Source organism: Herpailurus yagouaroundi, unplaced genomic scaffold (assembly GCF_014898765.1).
Source record: "Herpailurus yagouaroundi ecotype Mexico unplaced genomic scaffold, PumYag 160, whole genome shotgun sequence".
In the NCBI taxonomy this organism is placed as follows: Eukaryota; Metazoa; Chordata; class Mammalia; order Carnivora; family Felidae; genus Herpailurus; species Herpailurus yagouaroundi.
The window spans coordinates 13,934,339-13,962,039 of NW_024412401.1; the positions used below are offsets into that span (position 1 = coordinate 13,934,339).

Sequence of the window (27,701 nt, forward strand, 5' to 3'; positions counted from 1 at the left end):
GGGCGTAGGCAATTGTGATTACCCTGAAAGTCCTCAGAATGCAGATAAGATAAATATCTAAATGTCTTCATTTTAAAGAGAACCAGCCTAAAGTGAATACTTTTCATAAGTCACTGTCCAGGATTATTTTTACCGGATGAGTTTTCCACACCTTAATTTATTTTCTTGTGTTTTTTCCATTATAAAACTTTTATGGCTGAGACAATTTTATTGAATACGTCCTCCTTTTCAGACATCAGAAAATTTAAATTCCTCAGCAGAGTTTCCAAGTCATGACCTTAATGAGAGTCCCAAAGAAATTGCTTTCTGACTCAAACTTAATGTCTATTCAATCTGTGGGAGTTTCTTCACTTGGTTCCTCACTCTGAATTAAATCTGACTCATCATTCATGCCTGTATCATCTGAGGCTGTGGAAATCATGTCCGTTGTTCTAGATTTTGACAATGTGTCTTCTTTTTTCAATTCTGAAGATGTAGTACCCCAAAATGTGCTGCTGTCAGCACTCTTAGAAAAAGATGTGTCTGATACACCTTCTGACGGGTGGAAGTAAGACAGAGTTGCCAGCTCTGGGTTGACGGAGTATTCGGTTAGAACTGGACTTTTATAACTGAAAAAGAAAACAGGTATCAAGAATTGTTCCTAATTACATATACATTTGCAGCTCAACTCAATTCAGAAAGGCATCACAAAAACTGAAACAATATGGAATTGGAATTCTGTCCAATTACTTGGTATAATGCCATATAAATAAGTAAAAAATGTTAGACCCTAAGTAGATGTGCTGTTGAGAACAGAGGTCATAGTTCTTTTGTTCCCAAGCTAGAAAAAAGAATGCATATCTAAATTCTCTATATCCTTTTCGATTGACTAGTGTTATTTTTATCTCTAGATGACTAAAATACTAGGGAAAAATTCTCCCTGAGAGACAGCCCCATGCTCCTTTCTGAATAGAGGAAATGGAGCCTAAGCTCGTATCTTACAGATAAATTTGGGAGCTGCATTTCCTAACAGCCTACTAAAGAAAGGAGGGTGTGGGCTTCATATCACACCTGTTACAAAGACTCCAGAGGTCTGCAGACTTACCTCATTGTCTTCACCTTGTACAGCAAGGCACTGCTGATGGCCAAGATGATGACAAAAAGGAAGAGGGTCATCAGGGAGATGCCCAGCATTAATTTTAACTTGATTTCCTGTAGCTGTGTCATGTTATCTTCATTTATGGCATTCAAATCAGAGTCTGAGAAGAAAGAAAGAAAAGGCAATGGGAAAGAGTAACCGAGTCCAGCATGTTTCCTGGAGAAGTAAGGATAGCAGAGCAACTGCAGAAAAGCGTTCGCCATCCTGAGTAGTCACTACTCACGCCCACTACTCATATACCATGCAGAGAAGACTGTAGGCTCCATCCTATGGCTAAGTGCCCTTCACTTTTTTTTAAACCTTCACTAGAGTCCTGGAAGAGCTGTTCGTAGCTCCATTTTACCGGATCACAGAAGTTTATGAATTTGCCCATGGCACCTAGCTATTAAGTGGCAAAATCTGGTTTCAAACCCACATTACCAGGTGCTAAAATGTGTATATAGGAATCTTCCTCCCTGATAAAAACCACTGGAAAGATGACTATTGAAAATATGATGGACTCAAACAACAGGGGTTAGTCCTTCAGCAGAGAAAGATAGAATTTTACTGTTGGGAACTGCATTGATTTTTCTCTGATGCCAAAAGGATGGTGTACTGAGGTTTAAGAAATGAATTTACCATTTTATTACTGAGATCAAACCTAATGTATATGATGTTAAAAAAAGAAATGAGGGGCGCCTGGGTGGCGCAGTCGGTTGAGCGTCCGACTTCAGCCAGGTCACGATCTCGCGGTCCGTGAGTTCGAGCCCCGCGTCGGGCTCTGGGCTGATGGCTCAGAGCCTGGAGCCTGTTTCCGATTCTGTGTCTCCCTCTCTCTCTGCCCCTCCCCCGTTCATGCTCTGTCTCTCTCTGTCCCAAAAATAAATAAATGTTGAAAAAAAAAAAAGAAATGAAAACTTACTGCTTTCTAAAATAAGTTATGTGATAAAAATCATGTCCAGACCCAGAGCTATCAAAGATATCAAATCTATTGATGAAAATATAACTTTACTGCCAAATTTTATATTTTCCTGAATTTATGCCTCACTTAATAGCCATTTATTTAATGCGACTTTAAATGACCATGTTGTTATTTCTCTCTTCTCCCAGCTTTCTCCCACCCAAAACTTACAAAGGTTTTCATTATTTGTTAGGTATTGATGTTTTGGATAAGCAGTGACAAGCTCCCACGTCTGTATTCTCTCATTCTGTTAATTGTCAGAGTACGATCTTAGACCAAGTAGAGTGAAATGTACAACTATCATTGATTATCTTGACTTCAAGGCAGATTACTTTGGGAATGATCAAACAAATGATGTTGAAATGGGCTGTGCTCCTGAATTGCTTTGCTACTCCTTAAAAGGTTTTTTATAAAGAGGTGTACTTGTAGTACATTTTGTTTTTTGAGGTGATGGTCAAAACTAGAGAAGGGTTTGGAATTCTCAACCACTGGACATTATGACAAAGCTAATTACAAGTATGGACAGGTTTTCTCTCTCAGCCTCAGTTCTCTTGTCTGTGAAATGGTGATAATACCAACTTCATGGAGTTGCTGTGAAAACTGACATAATGTATGTAAAGCACCTGGCATGTAATAGGTACTAAATACATGACAGAAAATAAACCATGCCCAATCTAATTAGTTGGAAAGACAAAGTATTTCTAAGGTAATGCAGCCTTTGTCATTTCTATATACAATTTTTCTAAACAAAGAATTCTCTTCATTCTCTTTAAACACTGCAAGGCGAACGGCTGTATTTATTACAAATAATCCAATGCAGAAGAGAGTTGTCAGGACTTAGATGTATTACCAGGTGCAATTTTTTCCCAGTAGTTTATTTGTAGGACAGAGGTTTTGGGGGTATATTAATGTATTGCCTTATTGTGACATTTTCTATTGAAATCAGTTCTTTTACTCATATAAATACGACTAATCCATTAATGAAAACTACAAGACTGCATTCAGCAGCAGGAATTTTCTCATTCCTTGCTGGTGGGAATACAAAACAGTATAGCCACTTTGGAATTCGGTTTGGTAATTTCCTACAAAGCTAAACAGTTTTACCATACAATCCAGCAATCACGGTTGTTGGTATTGACCCAAATGAGCTGAAAACTTATGTCCACACAAAGACCTACATATGAATGTTTATAGCAGCTTTATTCATTATTGCCAAAAATTGGAAGTAATCAAGATGTCCTTTAGTAGGTGAAAGGATAAATATATTGGTACAATTTATTGTACATTGTCCAATTGTGTGGACAATGAAATGTTAAATAGTGATAAAAAGAAATGAACCATCAAGCCACAAAAATACATGGAGGAATTTTAAATGCATATTAACAAGTGAAAAAAGCCTTGTGAAAGTCAATACACTATAGTTACCAACTATAGAACATTCTGGAAAAGGCAAAAATATGGAGATGGTGAAAAGAGCAGTTGGTAGCCGGGGATTAGTGACAGAGGGGATGGATTGGTGCAGCACAGGGGATTTTTAGGGCAGTGTAACTACTCTGTATGATTGTAATGGTGGACACATGACATCATGCATCTGTCAAAACCCACAGAACTGTACAACACAAAGTGTGGACCCTAATGTAAACTATGGACTTCAGTTAATAGTAATGTATCAACATTGGCTTGTAAATTATAAAACGTACTAAACCAATGCAAGTTGATAATGATAGGAAAAACTGAGTAGAGGAAATATAGGAGAAATCTGTACTTTCTGCTCATTTTTTTTCTGTAAGCCCCAAACTGCTCTGAACATAGAGTCTATCAATTAAAAAAAAAAACAAACTGTGTTCTATATATGATTCACTTGCCTACTCCCCCATTTGGTTTATCTGTTTTAGGAATAGAAGTTATAAAACGGGAAAATAAAAATAGCCCTCTCCAACATGGTACCTGGAGAATAATGCTTAGGGACAATTGCTTTTCTAAAACAGCAACTGTCCTCTCTGATATAGTGTTAGCCACCGTGCTACCCTTTCACATACACTTCACATTACTGGGGAAAACACTATTGCCACACAGTGAAGTCACACACTAAAATGTGTGCTGGCATTGATGCATCCATTTAATTGAAGTGTTTTGTGCTTACGTGGAATTGGGTGAAATAATTGATCTTTTTCCTCAAGCTCCTCAGCTGTTGGTGTTGCATTTAAAGCTGTTAAAACAATAAATTGGCGTTAAGGTAAACAAAATTAACTTCCTAAAATTACTGTGCGTGCGTTTAATGTGTAGAATTTATTCTCATTATTCATGACACTTATGTTCCATAAAGTCATGTGAACACTGAATTAGTGAATACCAAACTGCTGCCCCTAGGGGAAATACAAGGTTAGGTTGCTGTGAACCTCTGGTCACATTTTCATCAACCAACCAATACATAACCTTGTTTTCTCTGTGTTTCTGTTTAATGATATTTTATTTAATATATATTGTTGATTCATTAACAGTGAATTCATGATTAACAGCATCATAAATATGCCTGCTATCTGACACATATTTTCTCCATAAGGTATATCACAGCCTTCTTGTGCTTAGGAATACTAACCAGTATCTTGATACTACACTTAGGGGCCATTTTAATTAGCAAAACCACCAACAAAATGCACAAACATGCAAAACACGCAGCACTAAGTAAACCACCAAAAGGACACTTAATTACAGTGTAAAAGCTAAAAAAAGGAAGGCAGAGAATTGCCTTCCTTGTTTTACCTCAGTTGGGAACATTGAGTGTCAGGCAATTAAAATTTTTGCTGCTCTGGGCATGTCCACAAGCGACCACGAAAGTAATTTGGGGGGTTACAAATACTCTTTAGATGTAGGTAAATTCACAAATACAAAATCTGCAAATAATGAGGATCAACTGTGTATGTATATATTTCATGTCTACAATGTACATATATGTGTATGCCACATGAATTAAATTTACTCATGTGTGCATCTACATATGATATATACATTTATACATGCATATATATCAATGCACATTACATTTATTCATGTATGCCTATATGCTTTTGACATATGCAATACATATTACATATGCATTTTGACAGATGCTTGCATATATTTTGATATATACTTTGCATTTATTCACACATTTCCATGTGCTTATGGGCAAATTGCTTCAAACACAGAGAGGGACTATATTGAGCAAGAGCCTTACTTAAAATTTTTAAGCATAAATAAATTGAATGACAAGGCTGCAATATTTATAGGAGAATAAACATTTAGGAGAGGGAATCAGAAAATGCAGGACATGGTCAACTTTGTGGTTTTGATTTGCATTTGCTATTATGTATGATAATGGCAGCAAAATGTTGACTTATTAATTCTTAATTAATTCTAACATTAATCCTTAATATTAGAACTGACTCATTAGAACAAAATTACACTGGTCTTGGCTTTCTTGCATAAGACTTTAGAAAACCAAAACATTTTCTCAGCTACCTAACGACTATTAGGTTAGGTAATAGTCGTTACCTTTAGCTAACATTGTCCAAAATGCAGGCTCATTTGGATGGTTGGTTCGTCCTGTTTAAAAAACAAAATAGAACAGGATAACTAGGTAAGGTGAGTTCGCTTTAGTAAATTTAGGATAGAACATTTATTCACTTTTCTGTTGGTCATGTAACAGTTATACTTTGAGCTCCTACCATGTTCCAGACCCTGTGGTCGGCACTAAAGTTACAAAAGTGACAAGACATGGACCTTATGCTGAAGGAACACACCCTCAGTTTGGGAGACAGACAAAAATCACTATTCATTATGTTGCAGGATAACGGGGGCTTCAATAGAAACACACAAGTGGTGTGCACATAGAAACCAGCTGCAAAGGCCGGAAACTCTTCGAAAGGGAGACGATGCTCCAATGTAGTCTTAGAGGACTAGAAATTGTTTGCTAGGCAAACAAGGGAAGAGTGAGGTTATTTCACTGTGAACAAAGTCAGAGTCGTGAGCAGATTTGGTGAGTTCTAAGAGCCTCAGGTAGTCTGAAGTGAAGAATGTGGGTGGGAAATGGGACCACAGAAGAAACTTGCACCTTTCCCAGGGGTCAGATTGTTTCAGATTTAAACGCCTGGTTTAGTAACTAGAACATGATCCCAAACCTAGTAGTAAATTACTAAAGATATTTAAGAAAGGATATCACTAGGATGATTTTCTAGTTCTAAATATATAAAAAAGATGACTAAGTTGTTTGTTTTAGTAGTGTTAGAGATGCAAACTAATTCACAACAGTCACGTGAGAAACATACTTGGATTGCATGAACTGGAGAAAATAGGGTTTCATGTAACGACAGGTCCATTGTCTTCAATTAGACCACTTGTTCAAGACCTTAGAGGAGAGCCATCCTGGGGGTTATGTTTTCACAAATATTTCATAAGGAACAATATTATCAGCAGGAGAGATAAATGATGATTTTGATTTTGAAACCTCTCACTACCAACCGCCCCCCACCCCCCACCAATAATTTTGGGAAACACTAATAATTGACTCTAATTAGAAATAAATTTATTCCTCAAGCAGATATACACTTGTACATTATTGTTTTTAAAATAATATTAAAATGTATTTAATATATTTATATGTTGAATATAAATATAAGTGTAATACATTTTGTTAAAATAGATTTTATTTTAAAAAGAGCTCACACCCTCTCCCTTCATCAGGTAAGTCTAAAAATGGACTCAGACTTCCATTGTTTCAAAGATTTTCAAGTGACTTTAAATTGCAGCTGTGTAAGTTCTTTATAGCACGCTATTACTTTATGAGACATCCAGAGTAATGAGACTTAAATTAAATCATATAATGATATGCTCCAGGTATGACTAATGTGTAGAAACTTTAATACTTCGATATTGTTTTTGAAGGGGTTCAGTAGCATGTTCTTCACTGGTGGCTTTCCCAGGAAATGACGTAGTTGTTTCATTGAGGAGTTTATCTAGGAAAAGCACATACAAATATTGACAACGTCTGTGATTAGGCATATTTTTTAAGCTAAAAAATGGAAGATAGAAGAAAAAGAGAAAGATGTTGACATTTTCCTGAGATATCGTAAAGGAGGGGAAAGACGAAGGCATTGAAGAATAAAGTTTTGGGAAAATGGGTTGCCTGAGAAGGGATTAATACGCCTATAATTTGTGGGAAAGAGGAAAAGCTGGTACTGTGGGGCCAGAAGCTTCTTTTAGAGGTAAAAGAGGTAAATACCAGATGGTATTCTGAGCAGAACTTGAAGTGATACTATCAGCCCAGAACAGCTTGGTTGCTGGTCAGTGTCAGGACGTGGAAGAGGAAGGTACATCAGTATCCTTGTAAATGGGAAGCGTTTCCTTTACTATTCAAAACAAAATCAAGGGTTTTCAGGCCTGATTTACTATGTATTTCAGTCTATAATGTGCCCCTCTTCTGGAGGAATGTCAGTAAGAGTGTATTTGGCAACAATTGTGACCCGAGACGTTTTCCACCCCTCCCCACCTCCCATGGTGGCCATTTCAGTCAATTTTGTTTAATGCAGGCACTAATGAAGTTCCACACGAAGTACAGGCAATCTCGCTATAGAAAAAGTTCTACATAGAGACAGAGTTAATTCGGACTGAGGCTACCAACAGCACCATGACAGGTACCTTGTTGGCAAGAAAGCTATGGAAAAGAGAATCTGTTTCCAGACTTGACATGATTCAGGCAGGACTCCAACAAAATTGGTAAGTAATCCCCGAGGTCTGCTATAGAACCCTCATACTCTATTTTGGCAAAAAATCATGTGGATTGCCCCCTTGCCCTCACAGTTCTAGTTCCAATTGTTAGTCAAAAATTTTCTGCAGAGTTCCAACTTCTTGAGGGGCTTGCTCCTCTAGAATGTCCCTACCATGTTAGCATAATTCCTTCTGTCAGATCCCCATTTTAAATGGCAACAATTCCTTATCCCTATCCAACTTTCTTTGACAATACTCTGGAGACCTGAATTGTGGGAATAGCAATTAGGTTTTGCAATTTCTTTCATGGGCCCTATGGTCCTCAAAAATCCATCTCTTAAGGAATTTGAGCTACTTGGTCTAAGACCTGCCTTTCTGTCTCTTGTCCCAAACAACTTAAGATGATGTTTGGTGTATACAAACAAAAGTGAGTGATTTGTTTAATTAACACATGCCCTTGTGTTTAATTGTGCCCATGTGTTTAATTAACACATGCCCTTGAAATGTCCCTAATTTATTTCCCAAGGTTTGGAATTGCTCAAAATATTCCATTATTATCAAATAGCTTTTATTAACAATTAGGTATTACTGAGTCTGGCTTTTCCCAATATTAAAGTTGCCAGAGCCAGACACATTCTCTCTTCTCTATTTAATTTTATCCTCTTTTCCTTGTCTTCTGTTTTATGCTTGGGGGTTTTATAGATTTGAGCTGCCAACACTTCATGGTGAAAGATATGTATATCTTTAAACATATACATATAGATATGTATATGTACTTTGGAGACTGTTAATGGCCTCCAGACTCACATGCTGGCAACAGCTTTATTTAGCAAATTCATTATGCTTGGTGGAAAGACACAAAAAAGAAATAAGAACATTTGAAGTTGAAGGTATAAGCAGAAAGGAATAAAAATGTGGGCTTAAGGGGGCGCATGGGTGGTGCAGTCGGTTAAGCGTCCGACTTCAGCCAGGTCACGATCTCGCGGTCCGTGAGTTCGAGCCCCGCGTCGGGCTCTGGGCTGGTGGCTCGGAGCCTGGAGCCTGTTTCCGATTCTGTGTCTCCCTCTCTCTCTGCCCCTCCCCCGTTCATGCTCTGTCTCTCTCTGTCCCAAAAATAAATAAAAACGTTGAAAAAAAATTTAAAAAAAAATGTGGGCTTAAGAACGACATACTGTTTTATAGAGCTATACATTTAGTCATTTATCTTTCCATGAAAACCAAAAACATGAGGCTAAGAAATGCAAGAACCTCCTTGACTTCTAACTTTATTAGTGCAAGGGGTATGGAGTCTCCTTATTTTGGAGGTAGGATTCTCTGACACTAGCTCCACTAAGACCTTTTTCCTACTTGATACTCTCCAGAGCTATTTTGAAATCTTGCTTTAAGGGCTCTTCCTATTTGCAGTGGTGGTTTTCACTACTTTCAGTACTTACAGTTTCTTAGAGCAAATTGCAAATCGGTTGTTGCTCTCACAGATATTTCAGACTGGCTGCCATTTACATTTTGCGTTGTGAACACATCTAAAAACACAAGATCAAATATTTTCAGCAACTAGCTAAGTTACTTCTTGTTCCTTTAAATTTTTCCTCATCTGATTTTTTTTTTCTTAAAACAAAGGTACTAATTCCAAGAAAAGAATAATAAAGTATTTGAGATATTCTTCATCTACAAATTGAGGAAATGGGGCATGGTTTAAAAATAAAATTCATGGGGGAAAAAGCCAAATTGGTATCCTGATATTAAATAACATTCCAAGGAGAAATTATTGAGGAAATTATAACAAGTGCTAAAGTAGATTTGTAGGTGTATATTATTATCACTGTATTGATATAATCAAAAGCCAAGTAAGAAGCATTAGTTTGCCCCTGAACCTTCTGTTAGATTATAGAATAGCTTAAACAGCATATATTTCAATAACAATAACAATCACAGTCTCCCATACATGTTCACATTTACATATGTACATAAAGAATCTTGCTCTTAAAAGTTGTTAGTGGGGTTGGTTATAATTCAAAACCAATGGATACAACCACCCAGAGTAAGAGTAGATTGGATCAAGATGGCTGACTGAATCATTGACATATGAATATATATACATGTCTCTTTTTTCCAAAATCTCATGAAATGACAGAAAATCTTATATGTACGTGAATACATATGTATGTTTAGTACATACACATCTATTCATTCGTCATACCACTCAGGCTTACACTCATGCTTACACATACACACACATGCACACACACACACAGTCCCATTAATGTATCATGATTTTTGAGGAATTTCTGAGCTAGATCTATGGAAAAATGTAGCAAAAGGAAGCAAAAGCCCAACATGTATGTTGTAAGTTATGAAAGTATAGAAACTAAGACACAGTGGTATTTTTACAGGGAAAGACAGATCAAAGAAACAATAAAAAAGGTAGCAACTGACCCAAGTTCAAATGAGAGTATATATTAAATGGGTTTCACATAAGTAGGGAATTGGTGTTCAATATTAGGCAATCCTCCTTGAAAAACACAAAGTTTCATGCCTATTTTATGCCATATACAAAGATAACTGATTTAAGAACTAAAAGTTAAAGACAAAAATATGAAATCATTTGAAAAAATAGGAAAATAATTTGTCTTGGATTGAATAAGACCTATCTAACCAAAATACAAATTTTTAAAAAAAATAATCAACATTGATTTCATAAAATTAAAATTTTTCTCTGTGATTAAGATACCTAAACAGGTTTTAAAGATAAGCAATAGCCTGGGGGGAAAATACCTGTTAACTATTACTATAGCAAAAACAATTTGCTAAACATAAAAGAGCCCCTACAAATACATGAAAATACAACCTGATAGAAAAATGGGCCATGGATATGAATAGGCAAATCATAGAAGTAGGAATAAAAATATCCCAAAAATACAGAGAAAAATGCCAACTTCATAAGTAATCAGAATGCAAATGAAAATAGTCATGGAAAATTCTCATTTATATTCACAAAATATGGTTAACAATTTTCATTGTAGGTAAGATTGTGGAGCATTCTTGGAGGCTATAAATTGGTAGATGCTTTTTGGCAGTGTCTGGGTGGCTCAGTCGGTTAAGCGTCCGACTTCAGCTCATGTCATGATCTCACGGTTTGTGAGTTCGAGCCCCACCTCGGGCTCTCTGCTGACAGCTCAGAGCCTGGAGCCTGCTTTGGATTCTGTGTCTCCCTATCTGTCTGCTCCTCCCCTGTTCACTCTCTCTCTTTCTCTCTCTCTGTGAAAAATAAAAATAAAACATTAACAAATAAATAAATAAATTGGTAGATGCTTTTTGGAGGGCAATTTGGTGGTATCTATCAATATTTTTAAAGATTCATTTTTTTATTCAGCAATGTCCAGTACTCGGTATCTATCTAAAGGGAGATACACTTAAGCATATATGAGAAGAATGTCCAAGGGAAAAACTGCACATAATCTAATTCTTTAAAAAAGATAGTGGCTCAATTATGGGACATCATTTTCTGGAGTACTAGGTATCCACCTAGTGGATAGATGTGAAACGAGCTCGAGGTGTTAAATGAGAAAAGTAAATCTTGACACATTTTTGGTAAGATTTCATTTATGTTTTGTATGTATTTGTGTGTGTAAGAATGATTTTTTTCTTTAATCAAAGTTATCATCAGGCTCTTGATTTATACCCTCTGGTTGATTCCAGAGGTACATCCTGAAAGGGGAATGGTTGAACCATGTGCACACCATAGTGGCGGTCTGATCCTGGACAGATTAGATCCCACTCCTCCTGACTCTGCTTTTGGTAGCTATGAAACCTGGCAATTGACCTCTCTGAGCATCAGGTGTTTTTTGCACCTACAAAAGACAGATATTGATTCATCAAAGAGAAAATAGAAATACAACTTACACATTATTGTGATCAAAGTACTTGAGTGTATATATTTGTACATGTGTATATATGTCTATATCTTGATTGTATTTCTATTTTTAATTTGATTAATGTTAATAAGAATCCCAAGATAATTAGATTTAATCTTAATTTTTTTATTTTTCATTTTTAAAAAGTTTATTTATTTTGAGAGGGAGCAGGGGAGGGACAGAGAGAGAGAGAAAATCCCAAGCAGGCTCCATGCTGTTAGCACAGAGCCCCACATGGGGCTCGAACCCACAAAGCTCAAGATCATGATCTGAGCTGAGAGCAAGAGTTGGACGGTTAATTGACTGAGCCACCCAGGCACCCCTGTTTTTATTCTTAACAAGAGTTTCTTAGGAACTTTTTCACTTTTTAGAATGGTGGACCTTACAAGGAGATGGAAAGAAAGCCCATATGAGTAATGATGAATAAACTGAAGTTTGATGGACCTTCCAAACATCTTAAAGTCATCTTGACATGAATTGAATTTTGCCCCCCCTCCAAAAGTCTGAACCCCCAGCACCTCAGAATGAAACCTAATTCAAAATAGGGTTGTTGAAGATAAAATTAATCAAGATGAAGTCAGCTTCTTAGTCTGGCCGCCTTGGACAGGGCTGGGCAGGGTAAGGTGGGGTAGGGTAGGGTAGGGCAGGGAAAAAAAGATGGAGTCACTCTGGAGTAGGTTGGGATCCTCATCTGATATGGTGTCCTTACAAGAATATGGAAATGGACAGAGAGACAGAGCAAGAGTGCCATGTGAAGATGGAGGCAGAGATGGGAATTCGTGACAAGCTGAGGAATGCCTGGGGCTACCAGAAGCTTGAAGAGGCAAGGAACGATCCTTCCCTAGAGGCTTTGGGGAGAGTATAGCATGACCAAAACTTTGGTTTTGGATTTCTCGCTTCCAGAACTGTGAGAGAATAAATTTCTGTTGCTCTGAGCTACCCAGTCTGTGGTACTTTGTTTTAGCAGCCCTAGAAAATGGATACACACCTCCAAAGAAAGTTTGGTTAACAAAAAACCATACAATTAGATCAATTGCAAATCACCAGAATGCCACGTGCCCTCTGTTAATTACAGACCATTATTGAAAGAATCTTGTTAAACTTCATAGTGTCTCATGAAAACAAAGTGATAGAAAATAAAAATTTCATTTTACACATGGAAACATTTAGAAGGTAAATAGGAATTTAAGATGTAGGAAATAAAATGATAGAGTTTTAAAAAGAGTTAAAATAAATCAAACCAGAATAACTAGCTTTTGCATATGTATTGCTATAAACTTTAAAGACTTACATTGTTTTATATCTTTATAATAATTGCCATTCTTCTCATTAGCAGGAGTATCCACCTTATTTTCCGGTGGCTTATTTTCTGGTGGGTCCTTATTTTCCGGTGGTTTATATTCTGGAGGTTCCTTATTTTCTAGCGGTTCCTTATTTTCTGGTGGTTCCTTGTTTTCCAGCGGTTCCTTATTTTCCATCAGTTCCTTGTTTTCCAGCGGTTCCTTATTTTCCGGTGGTTCCTTATTTTCCAGTGCCTGTTTACCTTGTTTTTCAGGTAGCATCATTTCCGATAACATCATGTCCCCAGACTCTGTAAAAAGCATGATCAGAAATATGTTGAGTTCTTTTACTACTTTCCCCTTTTCAGCTACATTTTTTCACAAAGGATTTGAGGCCGAGATTTAGAATGTACATTATGCCATATTTCCAATGATAAACTTTACATCGACCTCTAGAAAACTGTCACATACCAATTTTCTAGGGTAATGGGTCATCTTATCTGCTATTTCTGTAAAATCTTTAAATACTTACTCTCACCATCATTATGGGAAGTCATATTGGGGAGCTGTGAGGAAAAAACCCCAGATACAAAAATATACAATATAAAATTCATTGGGAAAATGATATGATTTATCCAGTTATCTACTGCGTCTCCTCAGGGTTTCCTTTCTGTTGCCCAGCAGATCCGACAACTAGCTAGGTCATTATGATGTCACTGCCAAGTGGAGGTCAGAATGTCGGGTAGGAGTTTCCAAAAGCTTTGTGACTCAATCTGACATCTATTTTATCTTTGGTACTCTGGTGGTTTCTAGTTTTTTAAAAAGAAACCATTATCAGACTTTCTTTGAAAATTAAGAAATATATCTTCATGAAATAATGTGAATTGTTAGTCCCTGGATTTTAAAGAACCATGAATATTGTTGCTAACAAAATGAGAACATGCTTTGGTTTTCAGAGCATTACAATATTATGTGTTCTTTTGGATAGCTGCAGCAAAGTATCTGTTAAAAACCAATTAGAGATACCAAGATTCAAGCCATATGCCCTGCCAGTTCTGGTTCATGGACTACCTTAACTATAACTCTTTAGGAAAAGTGTTTTGAAACTCATCTTTTATATATATATATATATATATATATATATATATATATATATGACCTGTATCCTTCATGAAATATAAAATATTTGTTTTCCTTAAAACATTTTTATCAATGAAACCCACCTTTACCTCACATACTGATTGAAAAAATAATCTAGGACCTGGGGAAGATGGCTGCGTAGGAGGATGCTGGGCTCACCACGTCCTGCTGATCACTTAGATTCCACCTACACCTGCCTAAATAACCCAGAAAACCGCCAGAAGACTAGCAGAACTGAGTCTCTGGAGCCAAGCGCAGACGAGAGGCCCTCGGAAGAGGGTAGGAAGGGCAGAGAGGTGATGCACATTCCACGGACTGGCGGGAGGGAGCCGGGGCGGAGGGGCAGCCCGCCGGACAAGCAGAGCCCCCGAGTCTGGCTTGCAAAAGTGGAGGGGCCGGATGGAGTGTGTTCCGACAGCAAGTGCGACTTAGCATCTGGGAGGTCATAAGTTAACAGCTCTGCTCGGAAAACGGGAAGGCTGGAGGACAAAGGGAGGGAGAGTTGCTGAGGCCCCCGGACGACAGAGCTCAGTTTGTTGGGGAACAAAGGCGCTCACCAGCGCCATCTCCCTCGCCCATCCCCCAGCCAAAGTCCCAAAGGGAACCAGTTCCTGCCAGGGAACTTGCTTGCACCACACAACCCCCCAAAGCTGTGCTTCTGCGGATCCATCCCTCCAGCGGCAGGTCTGACTCCCTCCCGGTGCCACAGGGACCTCCTGAAGCGGACCTCTGAAGAATAAGTGAGCGGAGCCTGCCTCTCCCACCCCTGTGCACCTTGCCGATCCACCCTAGCTAATACGCCAGATCTCCAGCACCACAAGCCTGGCAGTGTGCAAGTAGCCCAGACAGGCCACCCCACCCCACAGTGAATCCCGCCCCTAGGAGAGGGGAAGAGAAGGCACACACCAGTCTGACTGTGGCCCCAGTGGTGGGCTGGGGGCAGATATCAGGTCTGACTGTGGTCCCGCCCACCAACGCAAGTTATTCAAGACAGCACAGGGGAAGTGCCCCGCAGTCCCGCACCACTCCAGGGACTATCCAAAATGACAAAACAGAAGAATTCCCCTCAAGAAAACGTCCAGGAAATAACAAAAGCTAATGAACTGATCAAAAATGATTTAAAGAATATAACAGAAAGTGAATTTAGAATAATAGTCATAAAATTAATCGCTGGGCTTGAAAACAGTATAAAGGACAGCAGAGAATCTATTGCTACAGAGATCAAGGGACTAAGGAATAGCCAGGAAGAGCTAAAAAATGCTATTAATGACCTGCAAAATAAAATGGAGACAACCATGGCTAGGATTGAGGAGGCAGAGGAGAGAATAGGTGAACTAGAAGATAAAATTATGGAAAAAGAAGAAGCTGAGAAAAAGAGAGATAAAAAAATCCAGGAGTATGAGGGGGAAAATTAGAGAACTAAGTGATTCACTAAAGAGAAATAATCTACGCATAATTGGTATTCCAGAGGAGGAAGAGAGAGGGAAAGGTGCTGAAGGTGTACTTGAAGAAATAATAGCTGAGAACTTTCCTGATCTGGGGAAGGAAAAAGGCATTGAAATCCAAGAGGCACAGAGAACTCCCTTCAGACGTAACTTGAATCGGTCTTCTGCACGACATATCATAGTGAAACTGGCAAAATACAAGGATAAAGAGAAAATTCTGAAAGCAGCAAGGGGTAAACGTGCCCTCACATATAAAGGGAGACCTATAAGACTCGTGACTGATCTCTCTTTTGAAACTTGGCAGGCCAGAAAGAATTGGCACGAGATTTTCAGTGTGCTAGACAGAAAAAATATGCAGCCGAGAATCCTTTATCCAGCAAGTCTGTCATTTAGAATAGAAGGAGAGATAAAGGTCTTCTCAAACAAACAAAAACTGAAGGAATTCATCACCATTAAACCAGCCCTACAAGAGATCCTAAGGGGGATCCTGTGAGACAACGTACCAGAGACATCGCTACAAGCATGAAACCTACAGACATCACAATGACTCTAAACCCATATCTTTCAATAATAACGCTGAATGTAAATGGACTAAGTGCTCCAACCAAAAGACATAGGGTATCAGAATGGATTAAAAAAAAAAAAAAACACATCTATTTGCTGTCTACAAGAAACTCATTTTAGACCTGAGGACACCTTCAGATTGAAAAGTGAGGGAATGGAGAACTATTTATCATGCTACTGGAAGTCAAAAGAAAGCTGGAGTAGCTATACTTATATCAGACAAACTAGACTTTAAATTAAAGGCTGTAACAAGAGATGAAGAAGGGCATTATATAATAATTAACATGGTCTATCCATCAGGAAGAGCTAACAATTATAAATGTCTATGCGCCGAATACGGGAACCCCCAAATATATAAAACAATTAATCACAAACATAAGCAACCTTATTGATAAGAATGTGGTAATTGCCGGGGACTTTAACACTCTGCTTACAGAAATGGATAGATCATCTAGACACACGGTCAGTTAAGAAACAAGGGCCCTGAATGATACATTGGATCAGATGGACTTGACAGATATATTTAGAACTCTGCATCCCAAAGCAACAAAATATACTTTCTACTCGAGTGCACATGGAACATTCTCCAAGATAGATCACATACTGGGTCACAAAACAGCCCTTCATAAGTATGCAAGAATTGAAATCCTACCATGCATACTTTCAGACCACAATGCGATGAAGCTTGATATCAACCACAGGAAAAAGTTTGGCAAACCTCCAAAAGCATGGAGGTTAAAGAACACCCTACTAAATAAAGAATGAGTGGGTAAACCAGGCAATTAGAGAAGAAATTAAAAAATATATGGAAACAACTGAAAATGAAAATACAACAATACAAATGCTTTCGGATGCAGCGAAGGCAGTCCTGAAGAAAATACATTGCAATCCAGGCCTATCTCAAGAAACAAGAAAAATCCCAAATACAAAATCTAACAGCACACCTAAAGGAATAGAAGCAGAGCAGCAAAGGCAGCCTAAACCCAGCAGAAGAAGAGAAATAATAAAGATCAGAGTAGAAATAAACAATATAGAATCTAAAAAAACTGTAGAGCAGATCAACGAAACCAAGAGTAGGTTTTTTGAAAAAATAAACAAAATTGATAAACCTCTAGCCAGACTTCTCAAAAAGAAAAGGGAGATGACCCAAATAGATAAAATTATGAATGAAAATGGGATTATTACAACCAATCCCTCAGAGATACAAGCAGTTATCAGGGAATACTATGAAAAATTATATGCCAACAAACTGGACAACCTGGAAGAAATGGACAAATTCCTAAACACCCACACGCTTCCAAAACTCAATCAGGAGGAAATAGAAAGCTTGAACAGACCCATAACCAGCGAAGAAATGGAATCAGTCATCAAAAATCTCCCAACAAATAAGAGTCCAGGACCAGATGGCTTCCCAGGGGAGTTCTACCAGACGTTTAAAGCAGAGATAATACCTATCCTTCTCAAGCTATTCCAAGAAATAGAAAGGGAAAGAAAACTTCCAGACTCATTCTAGGAAGCCAGTATTACTTCGATCCCTAAACCAGACAGAGACCCATTAAAAAAAGAGAACTACAGGGCAATATCCCTGATGAATATGGATTCAAAAATTCTCAGTAAGATACTAGCAAATCGAATTCAATAGCATATAAAAAGAATTATTTACCATGATCAAGTGGGATTCATTCCTGGGATGCAGGGCTGGTTCAACATTCGCAAATCAATCAACGTGATACATTACATTAATAAAAGAAAAGATAAGAACCATATGATCCTGTCAATCGATGCAGAAAAGGCCTTTGACAAAATTCAGCAACGTTTCTTAATAAAAACCCTCGAGAAAGTCGGGATAGAAGGAACATATTAAAGATCATCAAAGCCATTTATGAAAAGCCCACAGCTAACATCATCCTCAACGGGGAAAAACTGAGAGCTTTTTCCCTGAGATCAGGAACACGACAGGGATGCCCACTCTCACCACTGTTGTTTAACATAGTGTTGGAAGTTCTCGCATCAGCAATCAGACGACAAAAGTAAATCAAAGACATCAAAATTGGCAAAGATGCAGTTAAGCCTTCACTTTTTGCAGATGACATGATATTATACATGGAAAACCTGACAGACTCCACCAAAAGTCTGCTAGAACTGATACATGAATTCAGCAAAGTTGCAGGATACAAAATCAATGCACAGAAATCAGTTGCATTTTTATACACTAATAATGAAGCAACAGAAAGGCAAATAAAGAAACTGATCACATTCACAATTGCACCAAGAAGCATAAAATACCTAGGAATAAATCTAACCAAAGATGTAAAAGATCTGTATGCTGAAAACTATAGAAAGCTTATGAAGGAAATTGAAGAAGATATAAAGAAATGGAAAAACGTTCCGTGCTCATGGATTGGAAGAATAAATATTGTCAAAATGTCAATACTACCCAAAGCTATCTACACATTCAATGCAATCCCAATCAAAATTGCACCAGCATTCTTCTCGAAACTAGAACAAGCAATCCTAAAATTCATATGGAACCACAAAAGGCCCCGAATAGCCAAAGTAATTTTGAAGAAGAAGACCAAAGCAGGAGGCATCACAATCCCAGACTTTAGCCTCTACTACAAAGCTGTCATCATCAAGACAGCATGGTATTGGCACAAAAACAGACACATAGACCACTGGAATAGAATAGAAACCCCAGAACTAGACCCACAAACGTATGGCCAACTCATCTTTGACAAAGCAGGAAAGAACATCCAATGGAAAAAAGACAGTCTCTTTAACAAATGGTGCTGGGAGAACTGGACAGCAACATGCAGAAGATTGAAACTAGACCACTTTCTCACACCATTCACAAAAATAAACTCAAAATGGATAAAGGACCTGAATGTGAGACAGGAAACCATCAAAACCCTAGAGGAGAAAGCAGGAAAAGGCCTCTCTGACCTCAGTCGTAGCAATTTCTTACTTGACACATCCCCAAAGGCAAGGGAATTAAAGGCAAAAATGAACTATTGGGACCTTATGAAGATAAAAAGCTTCTGCACAGCAAAGGAAACAATCAACAAAACTAAAAGGCAACCAACGGAATGGGAAAAGATATTTGCAAATGACATATCGGACAAAGGGCTAGTATCCAAAATCTATAAAGAGTTCACCAAACTCCACACCCGAAAAACAAATAACCCAGTGAAGAAATGGGCAGAAAACATGAATAGACACTTCTCTAAAGAAGACATCCGGATGGCCAACAGGCACATGAAAAGATGCTCAACGTCGCTCCTCATCAGGGAAATACAAATCAAAACTACACTCAGATATCACCTCACGCCAGTCAGAGTGGCCAAATGCTGGAGAGGATGTGGAGAAATGGGAACCCTCTTGCACTGTTGGTGGGAATGCAAATTGGTGCAGCCACTCTGGAAAACAGTGTGGAGGTTCCTCAGAAAATTAAAAATAGACCTACCCTATGACCCAGCAATAGCACTGCTAGGAATTTACCCAAGGGACACAGGAGTACTGATGCATAGGGGCACTTGTACCCCAATGTTTATAGCAGCACTCTCAACAACAGCCAAATTATGGAAAGAGCCTAAATGTCCATCAACTGATGAATGGATAAAGAAATTGTGGTTTATATACACAATGGAGTACTACATGGCAATGGGAAAGAATGAAATATGGCCCTTTGTAGCAACGTGGATGGAAGTGGAGAGTGTGATGCTAAGTGAAATAAGCCATACAGAGAAAGACAGATCCCATATGTTTTCACTCTTATGTGGATCCTAAGAAATTTAACAGAAACCCATGGGGGAGGGGAAGGAAAAAAAAAAGAGGTTAGAATGGGAGACAGCCAAATCATAAGAGACTGTTAAAAACTGAGAACAAACTGAGGGTTGATGGGGGGTGGGAGGGAGGGGAGGGTGGGTGATGGGTATTGAGGAGGGCACCTTTTGGGATGAACACTGGGTGTTGTATGGAAGCCAATTTGACAATAAATTCCATATATTGAAAAAAAAAGAAAAAATAATCTAATATTTAGGTAGTCAGAAAAGGGCTTAATTATGTTGTTATACTTATATTAATAAAATTATTATTATCCATATTTTTCTCATATAATAGCTTATATAATAAGAAATAGAAGCCTAAATCAAATGGACAGTATCAACAATATTGTTCTTCGTGATATTAAAGGATCACTTAATCCTCCTCTCTCAATTTTAATTATTATTGATAGATAGCCTCTCGGCATTAGAGAATATTCCTAATTAAAATTACAGAAGCATCAGGAAAAAACTAAACAAATTTGAAAAGACTTGAAAGTTTTTTCAGCAAAATGAAGGCTCACAAATTAATTCCAACCTGGTGTCTCTACTGGGCATACCTGACGAACTAGAGGGGCACCTGACTAGGAATGTAATTGCCTAAATGGATGAAGGGAAGCAGAGAGGACTTACCCTGAAAGAAAAGATGGTCAAGATCAAAGTTGGTCCTGTTTACAGCACTGTTTTCTTTAGGCTCTCTGGCCCATTCTTCTGAGCAATGGGAGGGGGAGAAGAGATGTGCATAAAGGGCTCGAAGGCCTCTGCAGTTCTTTACTTTGGTATCTAACAAGGTGCAAACATAGAAAAGGAGACACAGCTGAAGTCGGCACGCACCAGGTTGCTGTAGACCATCACAGTTTTGCATGATGGAGCCCAGCCGTGATGAAACTCAGGAGACAGAGGTTCCCGGGGTGGGGGGAGAGATGGCATCCAGTGGAATTACCAGTTGTAGCTGGTGTGGCAGAGAGAAGGAACCAGCTGGAGAAACAGGTTGACTACGGTATGCCCAGAGTATGACACACTGCATGGCACATCAAGTGCTTGAAAATGAGTTCAGGAATCACTTACCTGCCACAAGTCAACGAAGCACTTCCTAATGACACAAACAAAATTGTGTTTTTGTCATCTATCTTTCTCTCTTCTAAATCCTCGTGCACTCCCAGGACGGTTATGTTTATTTTCTGATGTGACAAACCCTCTCTACAGGTAGTGGAACTGGCAGAGTGCAGCTATGGCAGATTTTTTTAAAAACAATGTGTTTGGTGAAACTAAGTTAAAAAACAAATTCCAATTGTCCTTTGTCCCATGATCAGTACTCTTTTTACAACATATTACTAGGTGTTACAGGTTGAGACACGCCTCCTCCTCTGCATTCATATGTTGAAGTCCTAACCCCCTAGTACCTTGGAATGTGACCATGCTTGGAGATGGGGTCACCATCTATGTGATCCATTAAGAGGAAGTCATACTGAAGGAGTGTGGGCTCCTAATGCGATATGACTGGAATGCTCATAATAAAGGGAGAGCTGGACACAGACACATGCAAGGAGAATGCCATGTGAAGTAGAAGGCAGAGATTAGGTGATGCAGTAGAAATCAAGGAACGCCGAAGATTGTCAGCAAACCACCCAAAGCTAGGAGAGAGGCGTGGAACAGATTCTTCCTCCCAGCCCTCAGAAGGAATCAGTCCTGCCGGCACTCTGATCTTGGACTTCGAGACTTGAGGACTTGTAGTCAACACATTTTTGGTGTTAAAGCTGCTCAGTGTGCCCTGTTACGTCAACCCTAGCAGATAATACTAGATAAACTCCTTTGGGTTCTTGGGAAGATGTTAGGAAAACTGAAACTGAATATGCCCTCTTTGGATGTCATCATCATTTTAGGCTATAGTTAACCTTTCCACAAATGTAAATACTCTATTACCCAAAATAGAGCCTTTTCCTAAAACAAGACAAAACAAAATAAAACAAAACCCCACGAGTGTACATTGACTTTTAAAGGTTGCCCTGAAAAGGAACCATTTCTAATACCAAGAATGTCATTAGATATAATTCATAACCTCTGATTATGTTCTAGTTCCTAAATGTTTTCATGTTTGTTGACTGTGTCTAGATTACAAGCTCCTCTCCTATTTTGGTGTTTTCTCCTGCAAGAGCACTGAACCCAGAGTAAGAGGACATATGTTTGGGTCTTAGCTCTATCCCTTCTTACCTGTGTGATCCTGGACAAGTCAACTCTTTCTGACCCTGAATTTGCTCATCTGGAAAATGGGTAAATTAAATATTACACCAAGTAGGTATTTGAGTCATTTACTGGGTTGAATTTTATTCCTGAATGTATTTACTTCAAAAATTTCTATACAGATCATTTTTCTTCATGCCTAAAAGGATTAGAGGTGGTAATATTTTCATATATCCAGTTTTTTAAGAGGCAAAACATATCAGTTTCCTACTCAGAAACTTAATATAAGTAGACTAGGTAATAAAGTGGAAGATACACAAATATTAAGAAATGACCCAACATATATTTTTGGAGACTGTCAACTCATCCTGATCTTTTAAAAAAATGTTTATTTATTTTGAGTGAGAGAGTGAACATGAGCAGGGGAGGGGTAGGGAGGAAGAAAGAGAATCCCAAGCAGGCTCCACGCTATCAGCGCAGAGCCTGATGCAATGTGGGGCTTAATCTCACAATCAACCATGAGATTATGACCTGAGCTGACATCAACAGTCTGACACTTAACTGGCTGAGCCACCCAGGTGCCCCCTAATCTTTGACAGACTCTATTAAACACCAGTAAGTTCCATAAAGCACAAATCAGTTGTTGCCATCCATGAACATAACCACCAAAACCTTTCTTAAAACATTAATTTGAATACTTAAATCTGAATAGTAAATTCACCCACTGCATAAAAGAAAGTGTTGATGTTAAACACTTGGATTTAAAATTAGATCTTTCATTCATGGCATAATAGAAGATGCAAGGAAAGATTGCATGTAATGTGGACATGCTTAAATTGTTTAATTACGTTGCTAATTAAACAATTACAATTAATTGTTACAATTAATTAAACGTAGTTTAAATGCTACGTTTAAAACTTCCAGTTAACCTATGTCATAAGGACATTGCTAATTAACGGCTATCCAATGATCCAGAGAAACAGGGTGGGTGTATTAGAACAGAAGGGCCAGAACATTGAGGTTACTAAGAAAAGAGTGGAAGAAGAGATTTACAGTGGGGTCTGGGAGTTTAACATTTCAAAGCTGAAACAGGGCAGTGTGGTAATGAGGTCCAAGGGCATGGTTTCAGATTGCTAAATTAGATTAGAGGGGAAGAGCATTGGCATTGGGATGTCACGTAAACTGAGAGACCAAGCTGTTGTATGCACTGCCCATGTGGCCAAGGAAGTTCCCTACAAGAGGAACAAGAGGAAGTGGGAAATGGGTGCCAATGGGTGAATTAGGGCAGGTTTGGAGGATGACAAAAGGTGATGATGGTGGATGGGTGGTAGATGGAGGGCTAAATGGTATAAACCCTGAAGGACAGATGGTATTTGAGAGCAGGAGTCAAGGTCTTGAATCAGCTAGAAGGCCAACCCCACCTCAAGGCACTGATATATGCTGGCATACAGAAGATATATCAGAAGGGCTTCTAGAAGGCTGCAGTGAAGAGCCAGACCTCAGAGCTTGTGCTCAAACTGGATCTAGATGTTGAATTTATAATTTAACATTATAAATTATAATAAACTCATTCTCATAAACTCAACATCTAGAAGACATCCAACTTAGTGAATATTCATAACTTTTTTGGGTCATTTGCCCTATTGTTTGTAATTTGGGTTGTTTCCAGTTTTCCTTATTATAAACAATGAAGTAATGAGCATAGTTATGACTAAAATTTTTTCAGCATTTATGATTATTTCCTTTAGAAATTCCTAAAAGTGGAATTTCTACCTTAAAGCATATGAACATTTTCCAGGTTCTTGATGCTCATTATTCCATAGTCATTTTGGATTTTCTCTGCCCTAGCCCTAGAACCAACCATTTCTCCAAGAATTCCAGGCTCCAACAGCCCATGCCAGGACATCCTCTCCCACCATGGATTCCCTCCTGACTCTGATTCGGTTCCCACTCCTCTTACTCCAATGCCCTCTTCACCTTGCTTGAGCTCTGGGCCATTGTGACTCCCTCCACCCCACCCTGGCACAGATGCCTACTGTGTTTGACCTAAGGATTTAAGGATGGGTATTTTCAGGAAGACGAAGAGGGAAGTAACAATGTAGTTACCTTGAGATTTAGTGGGTTCAGAAATATTCTGTATTGTTGAACACTATCCTCTCTTACTTTCTTCTCAGTGATCACCTTCGTCCCAAATCCTGTTCTAATTCCTTTTGCCCCTAGCTCATATCTTCTCATTCAACTTGGAGTGATTATCCATGTTTACATCTTCTAAAGGGTAATTCACACAGTCAAAAGACCAAAGATACTAACTAGTCTTTTAATGAAAACTAGAGGCCTCTAGATATAGATTGCAGTTAAATGATTTGCCCTCCAAGTGGGAATGTGAAGTGGGCGTGTTCGAATGTAACTGGGAACCTGGGCAGTGACCAAGGCTGACTGAACAAGTCATTATAACATTTACACTGATTTTATGTGATCTTTGTTTGGCCCATCTTATCCCAGAAAGGATTTTAGGAAGTGTATAAGAGGCACAGGATATAACTGCAGAGCATAAATAAAATATGGGGGTGAGGGTTGGGAAGAGAAAAGCAAAGACAGGGACCCAGTTAAGCAGGAAACAGCTTAAAATGCACCTGTAAAGTCCCATGATCATGTTCAAGGTTGGCATACAATTGCTATTCTTCATAGCAAGCAATACAAAAAACCAGTCTTTTCGTTACATGACTCACGGTGTTGAGAGAAACAAGGAACTACTTCTCAGAGGACGGACATCTATTCTGGGTGTTGGAATCGGACAGGCTTATTTTCTGTGATCTACTTCCCTATTCAGCTGCATGCGTGCTCCATGCTGCCTCCTTCATGGGGCCATAGCTACGGAGATGCTCTTTCAGCCCCTCAAATGTGCCAAGCCTGTTCTTGCCCAAGGGTCTTTCTCCATGCTGCCCTCTTTGCCTGGAGGTCTCTTTCCCTTCTACCTGCTTGGCTAACTCCAGACAAACTTGATGGTATAAGTCTAAATGTGCTTCCCCCAGGGAAGCCTTTTCAGACCCAAGACCAGGTCAGGTTTTCCTGTTCTTACGGTACCTTGAGCCTAGTGTGTTCTTACAGTGCCTTGAGCCTATCCTTAGAGAACTTGTCACAATCCTAAAGAAACCTTTGCCTGTGTATTTGCTTCCTGAAAGTCTTTCTTTGCTAGAATATGAGCTCTGTGAGACTCTGTGTATCTCGTTTACTGCTGGATCCCCAGACCCTAGCACATAGGAGGTGCAAAAATAAATGTTGCAAAAAATATTTGTGAGGGGCTCCTTAATGAATTTTATAGGTACAATGTCTTGTAACAACCCATTTTATACACTGAAGGTCTAAGTAGTTTGGGGACTAAGTTGGGAATGTTGGCAAAAGGCCATCTGCATGAAAACTCGTGGGGAATGTGCTACAGACCTACTAGGATTGTGCTGTCCTGTTCCTGTTCCACTAATGGAACAAAGAGAGCCCGGCAGTGGCCACTTGCACGTGACTCTTACAGACCTGCCCACTCTGGTCCCTCGGGTTGTCCTTTCATGCAGAGAGGGCATCAGGCAGGTGAAGTGAGGCAACACAAAGCCACAGGTGCAAAGTTTATTATTTGTACTGACATCACCCTATGCGACAGGTCTCAGAACCTAAGAAGCCCTGAAGACATCACCTCTTCAGTACATAAGTGAGACTCTTTCCCTTATGGTCTGATCTTTTATTTGCTACCCAGCTCCCTCCCAGCCTCCTCCCTGACCTTCTTGCTCTGCACTGACTCACCATTTACTTTGAATGCATGTGCTTTTCCATATGAGGATATCATATTAATGAGAAGCGTTTCCTTTGTCAGGGCAACTAAGGGAGACGCTTGCTCAGTTCAGCCTCTGCTGAGACGTCAGACTCCTGCTTGGCTCTTGACTCACCTCACTTGTGTAGATGCAAGTAGATTAATACTCTGTAGCTTTCTGTTCTATTCGCCCATGCCCTGATGACAAATACTCCTGCCTCTGACGTAATCCACTTTGTAAATGCCTACTAACTAAAATGAACGCATTCTGTTCTTCAGCGTCAGAAGTGCCCCTCCAGATTAATTCTGCAAAGTAGTTGCACCAGCGACACCCAGGAAAGCTTGGTGGGTCCTTACCTTGTCCTGGTTCCATTCCAGCTGCTCTGAATGGGCATCTACCTCCTCACAAGCTGCTCTACTCCTTCCTAGGTGCCCCGAAAGGGCCGCCACAGGAGAGGTGTGTGGTGATTAAGAGTCCTGGCTTTGAGTTGAGTCTGATGATCTGAGTTTACATCTCCACTCTCTGACTAACTATTGGTTTGACCTTGAGCAAGTTGCTTAATCTCTTCGAGACCAGTTTTCTCATCTATAAAATGGGGGAAATTATGGTAACTACTTCGTGGAGTCGATATGGTAATTCAGTGAGGTAACACATGTAAATCAGTTGGCACAGCACCTGGCACACAGTAAACACACCGTAGTTATAATGTCTTAATAGAAGTCTGTAAAGCAAGAGGTGCCTTTATTTATTTTTAAATGCTTATTATTTTTTTTTAATTTGGAGAGAGAGACAGAGAGAGACACAGAGAGAGGTAGCACAAGCAAGGGAGGGGCAGAGAGAGGGAGAGAGAGACACAGAATCCAAACATAGCAGGCTCCAGGCTCTGACCTGTCAGCACAGAACACGACGAGGGGCTCGAACTCAAGAACCATGAGATGGTGACCTGAGCTGAAGTCGGACGCTTAACCAACTTAGCCAGCCAGGTGCCCCAGGTTGTGCCTTTTGTAAAAACGAACAGGCCACAAAGAGTGAATGCATCATACAGTATATGCTACAAAATTTCCTTAAAATCCTCTTCATCCAAAATCTTTCCCACACCCCTTTTATTGTCTCCTAAAATAACTCTCTTGTCATTCCACTAGCTCCTCTTTAGTTTTCTTCCCCTTCCACCTTTGCTTCCTCTCCTCAATTTGTATCTATTTATTTGTTTTGCCAGTAGTTCCATGTTGTTTTTCATTTAAAATAGTTTACTCCCCCCGCCAACTCTAAGATTAGTTTAAAAAAATCAACCTTTGGGGGCACCTGGGTGGCTCAGTTGCTTAAGCATTTGACTTTAATGTTTATTTATTTTTTGAGAGAGAGACAGAGTGTGAGTGGGGGAGGGGCAGAGAGAGAGAGAGGGACACACAGAATCCAAAGCAGGCTCCAGGCTCTGAGCTGTCAGTACGGAGCCCAGTGTGGAGCTCAAATCCACAAGCTGTGAGATCAGGACCTGAGCCGAAGTCAGAAGCTTAACTGACTGAGCCATGCAGATGCCCCTGCGTTTGACTCTCGATTTCGGCTCAGGTCATGGCCTCATGGTTTCTGAGTTAGAGCCCCGCATTGGGCCCTGCAATGACAGCATGGAGCCTGCTTGGGATCCCCCCCAGCTCTCTCTCTCTCTCTCTCTCTCTCTCTGCTTCTCTCTCAAAATAAATAAATACACTTAAAAATTTTTTAATCAATATTTTGTCTGA

General features: G+C 39.2%; 2 protein-coding genes across 6 annotated transcripts in view; both read right to left on the minus strand.

The window, feature by feature from the left end:
- Positions 1–137: 137 nt before the first annotated feature.
- Positions 138–26,550, minus strand: EQTN (equatorin). 5 transcript variants are annotated; one of them, XM_040481417.1, is made up of 9 exons: positions 26,322–26,550; positions 20,618–20,767; positions 13,026–13,325; positions 9,257–9,343; positions 6,983–7,072; positions 5,613–5,663; positions 4,222–4,287; positions 1,085–1,238; positions 138–608 (listed from the first exon to the last, which is right to left on the minus strand). In XM_040481417.1, exons 1-9 carry the CDS (start codon positions 26,335–26,337, stop codon positions 329–331), a joined length of 1,194 nt encoding a protein of 397 aa, XP_040337351.1. In that variant the 5' UTR covers positions 26,338–26,550; the 3' UTR covers positions 138–328. The 5 variants fall into 5 exon arrangements, with proteins under 5 accessions (XP_040337351.1, XP_040337350.1, XP_040337354.1 ...); XM_040481416.1 differs by lacking the exon at positions 26,322–26,550 and adding an exon at positions 24,027–24,099; XM_040481420.1 differs by lacking the exon at positions 20,618–20,767 and having other exon boundaries at positions 26,322–26,543.
- The window catches only part of MOB3B (MOB kinase activator 3B), a 221,331-nt gene continuing 214,303 nt past the window's right edge, over positions 20,674–27,701 (minus strand). The window contains exon 4 of the mRNA XM_040481428.1: positions 20,674–20,767. Coding sequence (XP_040337362.1) covers positions 20,756–20,767 — 12 coding nt within the window. The 3' untranslated portion in view covers positions 20,674–20,755. The remainder of the gene's footprint in view (positions 20,768–27,701) is intronic.

Bases quoted from the DNA above. Each gene is read 5' to 3' on its own strand.
- EQTN (XM_040481416.1), bottom strand. From the start codon at position 24,084: ATGGTGGGAGAGGATGTCCTGGCATGGGCTGTTGGAGCCTGGAATTCT. The intron at 13,326-20,617 runs GTAAGTCCTCTC...TGCTTTTTACAG, and splicing joins TGACCATCTTTTCTTTCAGG to AGTCTGGGGACATGATGTTA. The intron at 5,664-6,982 runs GTATTAAAGTTT...TTTTTTAAACAG, and splicing joins CCTTCAAAAACAATATCGAA to GACGAACCAACCATCCAAAT.